This window comes from Macaca nemestrina, chromosome 16, assembly GCF_043159975.1.
Source record: "Macaca nemestrina isolate mMacNem1 chromosome 16, mMacNem.hap1, whole genome shotgun sequence".
Lineage (NCBI taxonomy): Eukaryota > Metazoa > Chordata > Mammalia > Primates > Cercopithecidae > Macaca > Macaca nemestrina.
Window position 1 is genome coordinate 36,031,734 of NC_092140.1, and position 19,327 is coordinate 36,051,060.

At 38.0% G+C, this 19,327-nt stretch overlaps 1 protein-coding gene across 7 annotated transcripts in view; it reads right to left on the reverse strand.

The window, feature by feature from the left end:
• Window positions 1-19,327, reverse strand: part of LOC105481725 (sciellin) — a 111,961-nt gene that overhangs the window by 72,302 nt on the left and 20,332 nt on the right. For all 7 annotated transcript variants that reach the window (XM_071081178.1, XM_071081181.1, XM_071081179.1 and 4 more), the window contains exons 4-9: window positions 16,626-16,685; window positions 12,675-12,743; window positions 8,793-8,861; window positions 8,175-8,213; window positions 7,081-7,161; window positions 4,467-4,532 (exon numbers count right to left, since the gene is read on the reverse strand). In XM_071081178.1, coding sequence (XP_070937279.1) covers window positions 4,467-4,532; window positions 7,081-7,161; window positions 8,175-8,213; window positions 8,793-8,861; window positions 12,675-12,743; window positions 16,626-16,685 — 384 coding nt within the window. The remainder of the gene's footprint in view (window positions 1-4,466; window positions 4,533-7,080; window positions 7,162-8,174; window positions 8,214-8,792; window positions 8,862-12,674; window positions 12,744-16,625; window positions 16,686-19,327) is intronic.

The following is a 19,327-nucleotide window of genomic DNA, read 5'->3' on the forward strand; positions in this document are numbered from 1 at the left end:
CAGGAGAATGAGATAGGAGACCGGGTTAGGATGAAGAAGGATGGATTTCATTTTGAACACATTGAGTTTCTCATGTCTTTGAGACAGTGGGCAGTGGGCTACCCAAAGGCAACTCAGAGAAGAGATCTGGAGCAGATATAAACAAAGAAGTGGAGAGCACACAAATGGCCACTGAAACCCTGGATCTGGATGCTGCTGTTGAAAGGCAGAGCACAGAACAGGAGGAGAAGAGAAGAGGGACTTGGAGCCTTTAGGAGCATCAACATTTAATGGCTTGGTAGAAAATGGTGAGGAAGCTGAGGAGACTAAGGAAGAAGGGCTGAGAAATCGAAAAAGAAAGAAAATCCAGAAGAGTGTGTTGGGGGAGTGTGCTGGTTCTCGAAACACAACAAGAGAGATTTGATAAGGGCATAAAGAGTCAGTGGTGCCCTTTGAAGGGTGACGTGGTCATACAGACTGATATGAACAATGTCATCAGTGACTTAGGGAAAGCTGTTTCCATGAACTAATGGTGATAGGAACCAGAAAATGGAGATGAAAAGCAGCATCAACTCTTCTGAGAACGTTGGCTAAGATGGAAAGAGAGGAAGGGTGTCAGCAGAGTAGGTTTGTAATATTAGGCTATCAAATTTTTAGGAGCTATATTTTTTAAGATGGAAGCGGTTTGAACATGGAAAATGGGGAAACCAGTGAAGCAGGACTTTGATCAGAGAGATAGGAGTGAGACAGAGGAATGTAACAAGGAACAACAGTTATAAAGCTAAAATTCTGATTCAGTCTTGATTAAAATGAAAATAAAACATGCTCTGATAAGAAGACTTCAAAGGATAATCTGCTTGGCATATCTTGATAATTCAAAACACTGTATTGGTTATTTCCATTCTTAGCAAGAGAAGAAAGAAGACAGAAAACATCAATATCCCAATGGTTGAAATCACAATGACCAAGAAGCAAACTTGGAAATCAACTAGAAGGGCCAAAGGTTTTATTTAAGTTAAAAATTTTACATGCCATGTCTTGCTGTCATGAATTACAGCTACTCTCTTGAACATTTACAAAAATAGGACAAGAGGCTTTCAAAGATATTCAAGTCTTAACTCCAAAATTTTGTTTGATCACCCAGGTCTGAACTCTCTCATTGCATAACTAATGTATACCATACATAAAATGACACTTCTCAGAAAATTTCATTTTTTCTTTAGCTATAAAATATGATAATTTTAAAAAACTCTCTGTAAGTATAGGTATAGATGTAGATATAGGAATAGATATATTAATTATAAAGATAGACTAACATAGTTATAGGCATAGATATACATTTAAACAAAGGTATGATATTATGAGCTCTTCTGTTGATAAAAAAAAGTTTAAGGCCTTTTGGGTGTGGTTTACATTGTGCTTGTAATAGATTTTAATCAAAACACAATATAACACAAGTTTTTAATCTGAACTTGATTTCTTCCATAGTATAAATTAAGAAAGGAACAAATGAGAGATGGGATAACCCATGGTGTTAAGGGCTACAGAGAGGTCAAGGGAGGAAATTCCAGGAAAAGGACTCATTCCTGGATGACAGGGGAGTTTGATGGTCTTTTCAATTGTGCTGCACAGAAAAAGATGTATGGGAGAAAATGAAATTTCAGGGAAAGATTAGGTGGTGAAAAAAAGCTTGCAAAACTAAGAACAGAAAAAGTAAGGGTGTCAGTCTTAAGTGAAAATTCTTCTGGAGAAGATGGGAGGGGAGAGAAAAGGGGGAGAGATGAACACCAGTGTATTAGTGAAAGATAAAGGGAAATGTTTGACATTGAGCTATTAGCTAGTGTTATCAATCATAGCCCCCCATTTTTATCTGTTTTTGACCTATTTTCATTTTCTTTGGGCTCCTCTGGGAACAAAGATATCTTTGTGAAGCCTTTACTCCCTTTCATCATTTAATAATCGCTTCTATTTTTCAGCATTTACTAAAAAGGCTGTTTCTCAGCCCTGGGAATGCACTGGCATTAAAGGTGAGAAACAGAAGCTGTACTTTCAGCTCTTCCAAAGAAAAGCACTTCAGAAATCAAAGGCATTGCTATATTGTTATTATTCTCTCCTTCCCCTGAAGGCTTGGCATGACATATTTTTGATGCTCAAAGAGAAGTCTTTTCGTTTAGCCATTATATTAATAATCTGTGACTCTAAAAAAGGAATGGATATACAAATTGATCAACCTAGCCTAATAATCTCCTCTTTCCCTTAGTTCCAGAGCTATGGATCTGAGCCAAGAATCAGAAATAGGAACATTGTAACTCATTTCATCTCCCATGTAAATCACATCCAGCAATGCATAATCGTGAGGGAGGGCAGAGAGCCAAGCCCCATCAGCTCTGTGAAAACAGATCCACAACCTCAACAGGCATTGATAGCATGAGATGTTAATTCATGAATAATCCTTCCACGTTTTTACCCTGTTATATAACCAGTTGCTTTTTATAATGATATTGGAATAATGAATAATTGGAATGATGAGTTGAGGACAAAATATGAAGTTATTTTAAAAATAAGTAATAAATAGATCTAAGAAAAGTACCAGTTATTCTCTATCAAGACAAAAATGGATGAATCTTAACAATACTCAGAAAAAATAATAACTAGGAGAACTCCTAGTTAACATTTTCCCCACTTAGATAACTCCTTACATCAAAGGTATCACCCATAGGGAAGTATCTAATAACAGCCTGAGGGGAAAGAATGTTTTAAACTCCAAATGTAATTCATACATGGAAGTTCATGTAATTGGAAGTCATCTGTAGATGAGCAGGTTCTAAAATAAAACATTGTAACAGTAGGTGAATGTGACTCCAAGTTGTGACTGCTCAACATGTTATAGAAATATAATTTGATTTAGTTATAGATAGGTAGACAGATAGACAAACAGATAGAGATAGGATAGATGGATAGATAGATAGATAGATAGATAGATACATAGATACATAGATACATAGATACATAGATACATAGATACATAGATAGATGTAATGATAGGTATAAAAAAAGTAACTCGAGCTCTTTCTATTGACCAACTAGAGTTTATTTACATCCTTATAGATCTCACTCAAATTATTTCAAAATACATGTATTTCTAAATATATCCATAACTTGGAAATGAAAGAGACATTAGAAGTCTGCACGGTAGATGAAAATTTTATAAAATAAACCAATCTAATATTAAATGAGCACATAGTTTAATAAAATTTTCTTTTCCAATAGTCAGAATTAGAAAAACTGATCCCATTGAAACATTAAAATATTCTAGAAGTTGAGACATAAAAACATCTTTGGATACCTGAAAAGTAAACTAAATAGAAGACCTGTTTTTGTTTCTGAGTTAGTGATGATATTGATTATAGAGCATGCTTCTTTAAAGACCAGAGTGTAGGTTCCATGTTTTGTTCACTGATATATCCCAAGATCCTAGAATAATATCTGGCACACAGCAGTGTTTATTAAATATTTATTACATTGAATTGGTGCTGGCATTCCTAGCATGAAAATTGTAGAATAAGGTGTCCTCCACCTGATCTATCATTTAGTTATAACTATTACTCTCAACAACAACAAAAAAAATTAGAAAATACTCATTTGTCACTTAACATTTATGAACAACTTGCCACACATAACCTCATCCAGTTCTCCAGGTTCTGCACAGCCTGGAGACAGCTGGGCACCAGGAGCCCACATCGGAACCCCTGTCTGATGCCTGACTCTGTTCTCTCCTGCTGTCACTGTTAAGGATTAAGTTGTGTCCCCTCTGCCCCCAAAATTCACATGTTGAAGTCCTAATCCACAATTCCTCAGAATGTGACCTTGCTTAGAAATAGGGTCATTGCAGATGTAATTAGTTCAGTTAGGATGAGGTCATACTGTAGTAGGATAGACATGATTAGTTGCTTCATAACAAAGGGAAATTTGGACTCAGACGTGCACACAGGGAGAAGGTCATGTGAAGATGAAGGCAGCAATCAGAACAATGCTTGTACCAACTGGGCAATGTCAATGACTATCAGGAAACCGCCAGAAGTTAGGGGAGCCCTCACAGTCCTCAGAAGGAATCAACCCTGATGAACCCTTGATTATGGACTTCTGGCCTCTAAAACTATGAGGCAATAAATTCCTGTTGTTTAAGCCACCCAGTGGCACTTTGTGGCAGTTTGCAGCACCCAGTTTGTGGCACTCATTTCTTTTGGCTGTAAGTAACCCTAGCAATTTAATGCAGCCACCTACTTACTCCTAGCAGTTTGTCAGATGTCCTACCAGGGTACTTGTAGCCCTGACCTTACTCCCACTGGACACCCTACAGTACAGAGCTGAGAGTTCACGAGATTGCCTCCAATTTATCCCAAAGCATCCACAATTATATGTTGTAGATGTCTGACATGTTCTTCCATCTAATGGCACAGCTATTACGCCCGACACCGTTCCCTTACCGTCTCCTGGCTCCTGTGCTTGAAGAGGCATTGTAACCTGGAGGGGGCGGTGGAAACCAGGACTGCCTGTTAAGAAATGACACGGTAATAAACACAATGCTTGAAAGGCTGATCCCACCCACATGTCTGAAAATAATTTGACAGTTAAAAAGACAGTGAGATTATACCAAGCCTTGGAAGTAAAATGAACACTATTTCATAAATGAAGTAGGAAGTAATTGTCCTATATTCTAGGCTATCTGTTCCTCCAAGTAAACTTCTTTTCTCATTTCCTTTGGCACTAAGTAATGTGGACATTTCTTTTAAAAATAAATCTAAAGCAAACCTGGAAAATAATGACAATTGCTAAATCTAGATAGTAAATTCATGTATGTTTATCATGTTATTCTCCCTATTTTTTGCATGTCTGAACTATTCACAACAGAAATAACAATCTTATACTCTACTCAAAATATATATAGTTTTATTTTTATTTTTATTTTTGAGACGGAGTTTCGCTCTTGTCGCCCAGGCTGCAGTGCAGTGGCGCAATCTCAGCTCACCACAACCTCCGCCTCCCGGGTTCAAGCAGTTCTCCTGCCTCAGCCTCCCAAGTAGCTGGGATTACAGGTGCCCACCACCACGCCCGGCTAATTTTGTATTTTTTAATAGAGATGGGGTTTCTCCATGTTGGTCAGACTGGTCTCAAACTCCCGCCCTCAGGTCATCCACCCACCTGGGCCTCCCAAAGTGCTGGGATTACAGGCGTGAGCCACCACACCCAGCCTCAAAATATAATTTTTTAAAAACTGTGGGCCAGGTGCAGGGGCTCACGCCTGTAATCCCAGCACTTTGGGAGGCCAAGGCAGGTGGATCACCAGGTCAGGAGCTCAAGACCAGCCTGGCAAAAATGGTGAAACCCCATCTCTACTAAAAATACAAAAATTAGCTGGGCGTGGTCGCATGTGTCTATACTCCCAGCTACTCGGGAGGTTGAGGCAGATAATTGCTTAAACCCGGGAGGCAGCGGCTGCAGTGAGCCGAGATCGCGCCATTGCACACTCCATTTCCAAAAAAGAAAGAAAGAAAGAAAGAAAGAAAGAAAGAAAGAAAGAAAGAAAGAAAGAAAGAAAGAAAGAAAGAAAGAAAGAAAGAAAGAAAGAAAGAAAGAAAGAAAGAAAGAAAGAAAGAAAAGAAACTGATAGAAAACTCTGACAAGTAAGAATATTGAAAGCGCAAGTGAATATCATAGCAGCACTAGCTTTAGTTCTAACCTTAATTAGAAAGATGTCCTCACATCACTAGGTCATAATTTTAGTTGGTAGCAATAGCTAAGCAGAAAGACCAAGATACGAACGAAAACTGAAGATATTCAGATGAGAACAGTATGCACTACAGAAGAAAAGGCAGACAGGAAAGCTGGCTTTAAATTGTTTAAGTAGGTCTCTTCTCTGAGCCACTGCAGAGCTGAACTAAGACAAGTTACGAGTCACTCAAGGCAGATCCCAGCTCAAGGTAAGGAATAGATGCTACCCAGGAGAGCAAGTCAAAGATGTGTCCCAAAATAATGAGAGTCTTATTGCTGGCTTCAGTGACCCTGAATTATGCCCAAAATGTCAGAGGAAAGATTCTTGCACTAGGTAGGAGATTGAACTGACTATCCTAAAATTTCTCTTTCAAACTTAGGAATCTGTTTTTACTAGGCAAAGGGTCAAGGGGCATGAAATTTAGGTTCAAGGGAAAGATGAATCACATTTCTGAGACTTTGCAGCCTCAACCAGAATTTTGTTGAAGGAAAAAAATAGAATCAGTCATTTTTCTCCAGCAGCACCACGGCGATGTCAGCCGGTCCATCAACAAACATTGAGTACCTACCCCGTACAGAGCATGGACCCAGGTACAGACAGGGAAATTGAGAAAATTTTAAAACATTGATGTTTGTAAATGCTTATTTTCCATTTGCATCACAATTCATAGCCCTGGGGTTTTTTCAACATGCAAACTTCTCTTCCACCATCATGTTCTGTCCCATGAAGAATATTTGGTCACCACTGGTCCAACTACTCCTCCGTGCCTGCTAATTACATAGGACTCGGTACCAGCAGAATGTGGGAGACCATGGAGAGGAGGTCGGTGGAGGAGGCAATAATCAAACAAATACAGATGGATGTCTCCAGAAAGGGTCTTTGACTCTGCATTTGGAAGCAAGACCAGCCCAATCCACAGAGCAGAGGTGGCATCTCCACATACAGGCCTGTTTCAGGAGCATGGCAGCATGGGGCCCTATATTCATCGTTATTTCAGGTTAAGATATTCCCAACAGCAACACTCCATGAAACATGCTACCTCAAGCAGTTCGCCATTTAACATGCAAGCTCTATCATCTAAAACATTTCCTAGAAATTCAAGGCCCTAAAGGAACTGAAAACAAGACTCTATATTTGAGAAAGAGATTGTTGGAGGAAAGAGCTGAAGTTTGGGAACAGCAGAATGTAGATGCTGGATCCCCGCCAAAGAGAGGAGGAAGCTTTCTAATGCTGCCTGGGAGTTTGGTGGATGACTTGCTTCAGAAATTAATAAAGAAGAGTCTTTCATAGTATATCAGCAAGAGGCAGACACAGTGAGTTCATTGTACCTCTTCTTCTTTACAGGAGTAGTAGCAGAAGTGGATGCTACGGTGTTGGAGGTGTTTGCATTCAGTGAACCGCCAGGTTGCCTGTTTAATGACAAGAACAACAATTAATCACACTCTCAAACTTTTTCATTTCAGCCTACCTTTGAAAAGTCTTAAATTCTACTCATATTCCTGCCTGCTCTCTGTTCATCATAAAGTGTTTCACTTGAGGATGGAAAAACAGCCAAAAATCTTCTCCCTTAGTTGACATATTTTAGAAGTTGTCGGGTTCTCATAGAACTAGCTAAAACTAAAGGAATAAAGAAGTGATTCATAAAATGACATTAACTGTCTGAAATTCACACCAATCAATTCTGGCGTGCTACAGATTCACATTTCTTTTATTCCTGTGATTGTATTGTGACTAATTATGTTGCAGTTTTTTGCATTAGAAAAATTTTTAAATCATACCGTCTTAAGTCTCTATCTAGCATTTATTCATATATGCAGATCCTCAAAAATGGAAGTGACCCAGGCCCGTTTAAAGCTCTGAGAGCTGTGATCCAGTATATAAATCACTTTATACATAAATAGGAATTCAAAAATAAAATAAATTTACAAATATGTCTGATTTGGGCTGCTTGTAACCACCAGTAGTACATTCCAGGGAAAATGTATTTCGTTTAAATAGATTTTTAGCTCACCCCATGATTTCCCAATTCAATTTTCTCTGAAGCAGGAAGCATAGATGTGAAGGGTGGGTAGGGAAGGAAGTGAGGTGTGGAGGAAGGGTTAATTATTGTGGGAGTAGAGAGAAGAAAAGTCCTGTGGGGGAAAAAATAAGGAGTCTAGATTTTAACAAAGAAGAAGAAAGAAAGGATCACCTAAGCTTTGGTGTTTGATTAGAGTTATGACTGGAAATCTTTTTTTCTGCAAAAGTCCGGATAGTCACATTTGGACCTTTGCAGACCATTTTGGTATTGTCTTCTACTACTCAACTCTGCCAGAGCAATAGGGGCATGGCTGTATTCCAATAAAATTGGCCTGAGGTGGTTTTCCCTGGTTTTTCTTGAACACGTAAAAAGAAATATACTACAATTAGAAAGAATACATACAACTTTGTTACTTCCGGTGATCTAAACATGGACATGCTCCTGGTAAGAGAGAAAGAAAGCAAAGTTTGAACAATGAAGAATGAACGTTTGCATCTATTTGGAATTATTCTTGAATTTAGAGTTATTAAAAGTTAGACATTGGTGAGAGAAAGAAATAGAAAGCATCATATTTTAATAAATTTCATAAGATGATTTCATGATTTTGTCTCTTGTACTAGAGTCCAAAGAATTTTTCTTCTTCTGAAAATTTAGTGTCGTTTAAGTCCAGTATTTTTATTTGTTGGATTCAGTAATTTTCCTTAACAACAATAATGTAAAATTTGCATTTGTACCTATTTCATAATTTTGCCACCAGGACAACTTAAACAGAAACATAAATGTGGTAAGAATGGTGATTTGGAGCTACTAGCGCTCTTGATTTTTAAGCTAAACAACAAGATTTTATTCTAGCCATGCACAGGAGTAATGATTTTTACTCCTGAATTTCTGCAATAAAAATAATAGAGAGTAAGAATTTACAGAAAGATATCAAGTAGGATTGAAGAATTGCAAGTGCATAGGTAACACTTAGAAAAATATTATACTTGAGCCTTTCCCATAGCTAGTAGATACTGGTACCTATTGGTTAGTTGTTTATCCAAGGTATTGGCCTTATACGTTTTAGCAGCATCATTTCTGTCTGAGATCCTTTATAAAGAAACAAGACAAAAGTCTGAATAAACATTTAAATTGTCAAACTCCTTTCAGACCATTTTCTTGCTAGAATAGCTTAACAATATAACCTTTCTCCCGTAAAGAGAACTATTTTTCAAGTGTTACATTTTAGAAAATTTTTAAATAAAAAGAAACTACTTACGACAAAATCTACTTATGAAGTTGTTTTAATAGAGTTTGAAATTTTATTTTATTTTATTTTATTTTATTTTTTGAGACAGAGTCCTGCTCTGTCACCCAGGCTGGAGTGCAGTAGTGTGATCTCAGCTCACTGCAACCTCCGCCCGCAGGGTTCAAACTATTCTACTGCCTCAGCCTCCTGAATAACTGGAACTACAGGCACTCACCCCCAAGCCGAGTTAATTTTTGTAGTTTTAGTAGAGATGATGTCTCACCACGTTGGCCACATTAGTCTTGAACTCTTGACCTCAGGTAACCCACCCACCTCCACATCCTAAAGTGCTGAGATTACAGGTGTGAGCCACTGCGCCCAACCTGAAATATTAAAAGTGTTATGCCTTTTGCCTGTTTGTCTTTCTGACTCTTCGAGCATTTAACTCATTAACTATTTTCATTTTCATTATTGTCTAATGATATATCTTGTCAATGACAGTACTTCCTAAGTCAGTGAAAGGCGTCAATGAAATACTTTTTTTTTTTAATGGTTTGTGGCATAAACAATATTATGTGTTTGCCAAACACATTTTCTTTTCTTTCTGAGCAATCAGGGAGACCACATTTCCCAACCTTCATTGCAATTAAATTGGGACCATATGATTGAGCTCTAGACTAAAGAGTGTGGGCAGACATGTTATCTGCCACTTCCAGACCCATTGTAAAACCTCCTGGTGATCTTCCATGTTCTTTCTTCCCCCTTCTACTATGGCTTTGGTATGCATGGCAGCATAAAGATGGCAGCATTAAAATATGGAAAGAACTTAGGTCCCTGAGTCACTTCATGGACTCCAGCAAATCACATTGGACTCTGATGTGTCAAGCAGTACCTTATAGTATGTTAAACCATCTAGATTTGGAAGAGAGGAAGTAGACTTGTTAAAAAGTTACTCTACCTTGACAAATTAGTTTACTTTGACTAATACATGTAATAAGTCCAAATGATCATTAGAGATTTTAATCATTCTAATCTCATAGATCTAGAAAAGCTGTGTTCATCTGCTTCTTGAGTTAGAAAGGACAAATAAGGAAGGTTATCATTCTCTACCAATGGTAGGATCTCATAACTTCGGCCCCGTTCCTTCTTTCCTTGTCTCATACCTACTACTGTTTGCTGGTCATTTGATATGCTTTCTCGACTCTCCAGAACATCCCTGCAAGGTAGGCATAATGATTTTCATTTTATAGATAAAGAAATGGAGTCTCAGAGTCATTTTGTGGCTTTCTCTTGGCAACACAAATAGAAAGTAGTCTATCTCCCAAGTCATTCACTGGGATCCAATGTCATATATTTGATTCTGTAGTATGATTGTTCCCCAAACGCATATATTAGGTTAACACATCTTCCTTTAGTCTTTATTCTTCATCTCTCACAATCTCTTTCATGCTACCTAGGGGATAAGTCTATCAATGGTAATGGAGAGAACTCTAAACCACCATTTCAATATGTATGTTGATTTCATATTGCTGGGGGATATTAATTTTGTAATTATCCTGGAAATTAAATTTCTGTCAACTAGTGATATAAATTAGGTTATTTTAATAAAAATCGGTTTTGGAGACTTGAAATACCCAACAATGTAATTAGCAACATGATCAGAAAAGCTGAAGGAAAAGTTATACTTTCACAATGGAGCACTAGGGGGCCTCCTAACCTAGGTTTTCCAAATTAGTTATAACCCACTATCTCTGCATGCTACATACATATTTATGTTTCTTTTCCACACCTCGTCTTTTACACACATAAGTATATTTTAAAGGGAACTTTTCAAATGCAAACCCAGTACTTTTCTCATATTCATTAAAACAATTCATCTGCATCATTATTAAAATGCCAATGCACACATACTAGATATATTTGATCATCCTCCTCCTAAAATTATTTCATGTCTTACATTTTGGAGTGGTCTATATTACAGAAGTTCGGCTCCTGCTAACAGGACTTGCCTTTCTTTACTGACGCCTGTGTTCTCTTCCTCAAATCTATTTCCACATCGAGTGCCTTGGGAATGAGCTGCCAGAATACTTTTTCCAAACATACCACTAAAGTGTATAAATAAATTATGTAATCTCTGGGCCTGCTTTCGAGAGTATAAAATGAAGGGCTTGGGATATATTGGTGGTTCTGAATCTCAGCTGCACATAGAATTACTTTATAAGCTTGAAAAAAAATGCTTGAGTTCCACCTCAGGCTAATTAAATCAGAATTTGAGGAGTGAGGGGTAGTAGGATAGAAGGCACCAACAAAGTTTAAGAGCTCCGTCAGTGGTTCTAATTTATAACTAAGGCTGAGAATGACCTAACTACATTGCCTGCGAGGTCTAGTCTATTTCCAGCATTCGTAGGCTGCGTCTCAGCTGACCTGACATAAACGTTCAGACACATAGCCTACAAAAGCTTATGTCTTCCACCTTACTTGAGGTCAATTATCTCACTTTAAAATTCATTCCTAGAAATAAGGTTTCCTTCTTCAATTAGCCATCTGCAAGACCAGGATGAATGGACAGAGGTATTTTATCTACCTCTTCTCTATGCACCGTTGTGGAGATGAGATCTTGTACATATACTACAAATTCATTTTTGACAAGGATGATAATTTTTAAAAGAGAAAGACTAACTCTTTAAGATACCAGTGTTGATTGTCCTCTATTAGGGTGACTGACTTGAAAGCCTAGGAATAGTGCAGAAGGTATATACATTTGCTACATTAATCAACACTGGCACAGTCTGAGTTTAAAATCTATTGGATGCTGTAAGTTACCATGTATTTTCTTAAAACCCAGTAGGTGCCATTTTTGCCTACAATTGCAGCACGTCTTTAGCTGCAAGGAGTAAACTCAACTAGCACTGGCTTTGGGTATTCATGGTGCCTATTTAATAGGAGTCCAAAAGACTCCTATTAAAGATGCTAACTTTGTCCTTTACTTCTGCTTACTAAGCATCTCTACCAAATCTAAACTAAAAATGTGATTTGTGGCATTTATACTTCAACCTGAATAGAAGTTGCCCTATTTTCCCTGTAGAGATGAGCGCTTTCCCTCCATGTAAGAAGGAACTAACAGCAGGCACACACGTTGGACTCATTCTATCAGCCCTATGGAGACTCCAGTGTCGAAAGAGTATTTTCACTTTCTAAAGAGAAAGTAAAGAGCTAATGTCTCTGTCCTGGAGTGTATTGAAACTATTGTATTATTAAAATTTATAGTCTCTCCATAAAGCAGTTGCACGGACTGATGTTTTTCCACCATCAGTGTGGAAGAACCAAATGTTGGAACAAGGATTACACATATTCACACAAAAAAAAACCCTATATTCTTCATTTTAAATTGAACTAACAGATGCCGTGCAGTACCCACCCTAGCTGTACTCAAATCAGTGTCACTAAGAATTGTTCACATCAACCTACTATTAGCAAGATTTTAGAAATGCATCTAGTCAAGATTTAGTGAGATTTGAAGAAAGTAATTCAATTCTTAGAGCTCTCCATCCCTGGGAATAAAATAACAGCGATTCAAACCTTATTTTGGTAAACGTTTAAATTCTTCATAACTTTATAAGAAAAGGAATTTCATATGTTATGCATTCTACTTACATGGTTCAAAAGAACCTTACCTGTCCAAAGTGTCATCAGAACTATACCGACTAATTGTAGCTTTTGACACATCTCTCTCATTTACTTTCCTGTAGCAAAAATAATTACCAAAAAAATCAGATAAATTATTTAAAAAAGTTTATAAAACCTATCATACATATGGCAATATTTTGACCTATTTGAGTAGGAAATGTACATGTTACCAAGGAAAGATAGATTTAGAGTACCCAAATCTTCCAACTTGGATGGAATAAATTATGGAAAATCCAATATCCAATGCTAATAAAAGATTCTTCTCTGGCTTCAATTATTTCTAACAACAATGTAACATATTCAAATTAGGGATAAGGATTCGTAAATCATACAACACAACAAACAACACAACACGCAAAATGGTTAATAACTAATGTGTACTCTTGTCAATGTTGTTTATTTCTACATAATAGGAACTCAATCTTTTATACTCAACTATATTTTGTTTGCAGAATTTTAGCAGTGCCATAAACCAGCACCATGGACTAAATCCATAAACGCTTTGTTTAATATTCAGCACCGTGGACAGGGTTGAAAGAAGGGAACTTACAGGGAGAAGGAGGGGAAAGACAGCAAAGAAAGGAAAGGAAGGAAACAGGAAAAGCTGGGAAAATGAAAAGGAGAAAGTGGGAAGCGAGAGAAGGGAAGGATAGGAGGAAAAGAGGAAGAGAGAAGAGTGATAGGAAGAAGGAGAAGAGAGACAAGGGCAAAGAGAGGAGAGCAAGACAGATGAGCAAAAATGGGGGGAGGGATTTAGAAAATAACAGAAAAGAGGATAGAAGGTTCAACAGAAGGAATCGTGATCATGGAAGCAAAAGAAAGATCTTGATCAAACATGAAAAAGCCTGTTTAATGCCTCCTATAACCCTATGATATAAAGCAAGCAAGCTTTTTGGAGAATTCTCTATTATTTATTGTGTTTGTTTTTCCAAGTATCATTTAAAACCGTCCTATCCAAAGTATTGCATTAGAATAAGTACTAAGACTAGGTGCTAAAGATTTAATTTTAAACTTGATGTGGCATATTTTCACTAAGCAACTATTTGGATGTATTCAATATAAAAAGTACTACAAATAGTGCAAAAAGTATATTTGCTGTATTAGTAGTGGAGAAAGTAACATTTGCTGTATTAATCAACACTGTTGTACTAATAAATATAAGGAAATCTAGAATAAAATAACTATAGCTGCCATCTACAGAGTAAGACGGACAAATCAGGTATGTACCTCCAAAGACAGTACCTCCAAAGACAGAAAGTAGTGAGTGCCATAAAAGAGGTTTAGGTAAGGTGTAAGGAAGTTCTAAGTTGAGAAAGCTGATTTCTAGGTATGCAAACCAGAGAAGGCTTTATGGAATGAAGTGCAGTTTGAGCTGGGCCTTGGAGGGGAAATAGATGTGGAATAGATGTGAACATTTTCGAATAGAGGTAGAGGGAACAGTATCAGTTGAGGCAAGAAAAAAAGTGAAGAAAAATGCCAAATACAACTCCCCCAAAGTTTAATACAACCCCAAAGTGAAATCATGGCGTGGCTCACCATCGTGTGTAATGTGTAAATGCAAGCAGGTGCTGGAGGGCCATCTGACCCCTTCCAGAAAACAGCCCCTCCCAAGACACTATCACTATGTCTCTAGGTGGCCATTGTCTTCCTACTACTTATCACAATAAGACATGTTTCAACATGTTATTTTCATTCTCTCTCCTCCCTCACTTTCAACTAGGATGCAAGTTCTGTGAAAGCAGCGACTTTCCAATTGTGGATAATATGAAGGTATTATCTAAGGTGATGACAGTATATTATTTATTTTCCTTTATTTTCAGACCCCACTCATGTCAGCTCTCTGCACACATTGTCATCTCTGTGGGAAGTGCTTCTTTCCTTGCTCCATGCCCAACAGCCAGTCTTGCCCATTTGGGAAATTTTTCCTCATAATCCTTCAAGCATCATCACCAACACCAAAGACCACTTCCATAGTGAGGTCTCTGATTATTTAGGCAGAGTTAGTCTCCCCTCCTTTCTATTCCCATAGTGCACTCACACACCTCTACTATACCACTTTCCGTGACAAACTTTAGTATTTTCATTTGTGGATATTTTTTCATGAATACAAGAGCTCCTTAAGGTCAAAGATTATGTTCTATGCATCTTTGTATTCCTGGCACCTGGCACAATGCTGGCACATAGCGGGTGCTCCAAAGTGGCTGTTGAGTGGGCATCAAGGTAAAGACAGCCTCTGCAGAGCAGAAAAATGACAAGTGACACCCTCTGAGCAAGTACCAGGAGAAAAACAATCTGCCCTACTCTTTTAGGGAGATTGATTCTGTGATGTTAGTTATAGGTCAAGGGGGAAATGTCTAGGGCTTACAGATTTTTGTTCCTTAAAAGACTGATATGCTACTTTAGCCACAACACTGGCCACCATGAGGAAGGGTTCAGGAAACCAATACAATTTAAAATATGAAATAAGCATGAAAGGGATTATGCTCCTGTTAACCTAAAGCACATTGTATGTACATTAAGAATATGAAGCGTATTTCACACTTAAAAAACACAAGGGTCTGTGTTCTTTAATCATTCCAGAGAAAGGTGAATAACATATAGGCAGCAATTTCCACGGGTGGCTGGACTCAAATGATGAGCCTCTCCTTTGTTGGTGAGATCAGAGCCAGCTGAGAACCAGGCTCTGATCTTCAAAACCATAAAGACTAAGGACAGGGCCTCGGCGGAGTCTGCCAGATCACAGAACAGTAAATCAGATGAACTAAAGCTGGCATCAGGAAAATGAAACGGCAACTCTGTGTAGAGGGTTATATGCTCAGCACCCTTAAAACAGGTCAAAATTATTAAAAAGTTTAAAAGGGTTGAAAGAAATTCATAAACAAAAGTTTCCAACATAGACATGTCCCAGGTGTCTGCTTAACTTTTTAAGCTCCACGCCATAGAAGACATCCACACTCCCTTTCTAATGACATTTTAATGACAAACAGACACAAGCTACTAGACCAGATAAAACTTGCATCTGATAAATAATTAGGTTCTTCTGATGGGTGTGGTTGTTTGTATGCATGTGAGTACAGCTGTGTTTTAGTAACAATATTCTCTATTTTTTATCAGTCCGAGATTATTTACATCATTGTGATTACTGTTTTATCTTAATTTTTCTACTAATGTGCTTTGATCAGTCTATTTGCCACTGAGGATCAGTTCATGTTTTCCCACTAGCCCAGGAGTTTCCAAAAAGAAAGGTACTGTACCATAAAGCAAGTGAACTCTGGAGTTGTTATTTCTGTGTTTTAGGATTCCTTTCCCTAAGGTTCAGAGATATCTAATCTGGTCATGTTGCTGTTGTTGTTTGTTTGTTTGTTCATTCATTTGTTTGAGAAACAGGGTCTTCTTCCATCACCCAGGCTGGAGTACAATGGAGCATCACTGCCCACTGCAGCCTCAGTGTCCCAAGCTCAGGCAATCCTCCCACCTCAGCCTCTGGAGTAGCTGGGACAACAGGTGTGTACCATCACACCTAGTTAAATAATTTTTTTTTTTTTTTTTAGACACATTGCCCAGGCTGGTCTCGAACTCCTAGGCTCAAGGGATCCTCCCACTTTGGCCTCCCAAAGTTTTGGGATTACAGGCGTGAGCCATGGCACCCTGCCTGATCTGATCGTGTTTCTATGAGAGTCCTTTCTCTGCCTGTCAGGAGGACTACCTCCATGGGATGTACAGAGGGTTGGTTATGTTCTGCCTCCAAGTCATGGCTCTGGAGAGGCAGAGTTTTCTTGTGGAAACCTCTGATGATATCACAGATTCTCCTTCACATGCCCAGAACATCGGGGAAAGCCCGAGGCATGCTGCAAATATTCAGTTGTCTTGAACAAGTCTTCTCTGAAAACTACCATCTTTATGTTACATCTCATGATGTAACATGTCTGAACACCCACCTGTCCAATGCATCATGGGAATTATGTCGATTGAGCACCACCCTACCATAATTTTCATCTCTGCAAAGAAAGAACAAAAGTATGTCACATAGAAAGTTACCACAATATTGGCTAAGCACCAAATGAGAGAGACATGAGGGCGAGCTCACAATTTTTGGCAAGGTTAATTCATTTTACTTCAGTTGTGAGAACACAAAATTATGTATCTATTTTAACCAGTCACCACTTGAAAGAGCATGAGAAAAGGAACAAGTTTGTCAGTACAAATGATCATTTATCCCATGAGGTTTGCACATGATTCGACAATGAATGAGTGTTGTGATGTGTTTTGTTTTATCAGACTGTGGGAATATGAGCCCATTTGCTTTATACGTATTAGAAGAGTCCTTTTTGGCTTGAAGTCAAATACAAAAGCTTTCCACAAATTGTGTTTAAATTTAAGCAAGCCCATTATGTCTGGATATGTTGGTGGACTTGACAGTTCTCCTTCCTAAAATGTGGGAAACTCAGTACCAATATTTGTGGTTAAGGAGATTTATAATTCACAGGAGACCTAGCCCACTTTTGAGCCATGAGAATACAGTTTGCTCTAGTTAATCACTAAAATAATCCTATGAATTAGGCAGTGAAGACACTGTCACATCCAGTTCACAGATGAGAAAATTGATTGGGGATTTTGTGGCTTTCCTAAGACCACAAGGTTAGCAAGTAACAGACATGCATCTAGGACCCATATCTTTGCATTCCAAACCATTGCTATTCCTACTGGTCAACCCTGCAATCGACCTTCATATGTAAAATCTCAAAGTAATATAATTCTTGTTTTGTACAGTGGAACTGAAAGTACAGGCCCTTTCAGGAAATGTCAAAACATGTAGTGAAGCCTTTGGATTTGAGCCAAGGCAGAAAGTACTTGAACCTATTTCATGTCAACCCAACCAAACCTGAAATACCACATTTTTCCTGGTTGTGCTCCAGTAACATTACTCAATCCTCTGGTACTTTTTTTTTTTTTTTTTTTGATGGAGTCTTGTTCTGTATTCCAGGCTGGAATGCAGTGGTGCAATATCTTTGCTCACTGCAACCTCTGCCTTCCGGGTTCAAGCAATTCTCCTGTCTCAGCCTCCCGAGTAGCTGGGATTACAGGTGCCCGCCATCACGCCCAGCTAATTTTTGTATTTTTAAAGTGGAAATGGGGTTTCTTCATGTTGGCCAGGCTGGTCTCGAACTCCTGACTTGCCCACCTCGGCCTCCCAAAGTGCTGGGATTACAGGCCTGAGCCACCACGCCCGGCCTCTGGTACCATTTTTAATGAAGCTATAAAAGAACTGTAGTAGACAATTAAATAGAAAGATGAACAGTAAAAGTGAAACAATGCCAACAAATATATACTCTCAAAGACCCCAAGAGAACTTTCCTATCTTCCTCCGTATCTCTTACTGAAATTTTTGAAAGAGCAGCAGATACCAGGCGTATTTTTATCTGAGGCAGAATTATAACACACAGCCCAGAACTGGGCCAGGGAAAATCAGGGAAGCATCAAAGCCAATTTTCCCTTCACTCAGCAGCTCCTATGCCATCCAAGTTGGCTTCCCTGGGTTTTCTTGGGGAGGCATGCCTGGCATAAAAGCAACATTCCTCCCAACTGTGATTTGTCTTATACATTCTATCTTCACTCATCTGTGTAAATATTGGCAATCCAAAATGTATGGTCTACATTTGACATGACACTATCACTACAGAAAATTGGAAATGCTCTGACAGAAGCAATAAATGCTGTTTCATGGAAAGAAATGATTGTTGTCCAATAGTGCTAACTCCAAAAGTTAGTGTGAGTCTCTAAATCTCTAAACTCCTGTATATTTCCTTGAAATAATAATATTCAATAACAGAAATTAATAGATATTTTAAATTTAACATTTACACAAATGACCCTTAAATAACCATATCTGCAGAGTTTGTAAATAGTTTAGAGTAAGTATCCTATAATGCAGGATTTCCCAACTTCAGGACTGTTGACACTTTGGGTTTGATAATGTTTTGTGTGGGAGCTGTCCTGTGATTTATAGGATATTTACCAGCATCCCTGTTCTCTGCACATTAAATACCAGAAGCACTCCCCAATTTTAACAACAAAAATGTCTTCCAACCTTGCCAAATGTCTCCTGGAGTTAAAATTGTCCCTGGTTGAGAAACATTTGTGTAATGGAAAAACAATGGACCATGTTAAAATCTCATCTCTACCACTAAATAGCTATGTGCCATTAGACAAGTTACTTAGCTTCTCTGAGCTCAGATCCCTCTTCTGTAAAATGAGGAGATATAACACCTACCTTGTGTTTTATTGTAAAATTACTGGTGCTTTATACATAAAGTATCTAACACCAAGCTTAATAACAAAGAAATTATAAAATGTCTACATAATTTATAACATACACACAACACGATATATATCCGGGCTGGACAAATACCTATTGCAAATCTATATTGGCAATGAGGCTATATGCCTATGGCCATAGTTTTCAAATCTTTAAACCTCTCAGCTAGTAGAAGTAATGCTCAAAACAGACAAAATTTTGTTGGTGGTAAGTACTTACAAAGTAATACCATATATTCCACCTTCCCAATACCTAGAAGTAGATGGCACTAAAATAAGTCGGTAATTTTTTAAATTTCTCTTGTACGTATCAAAATTTTATATA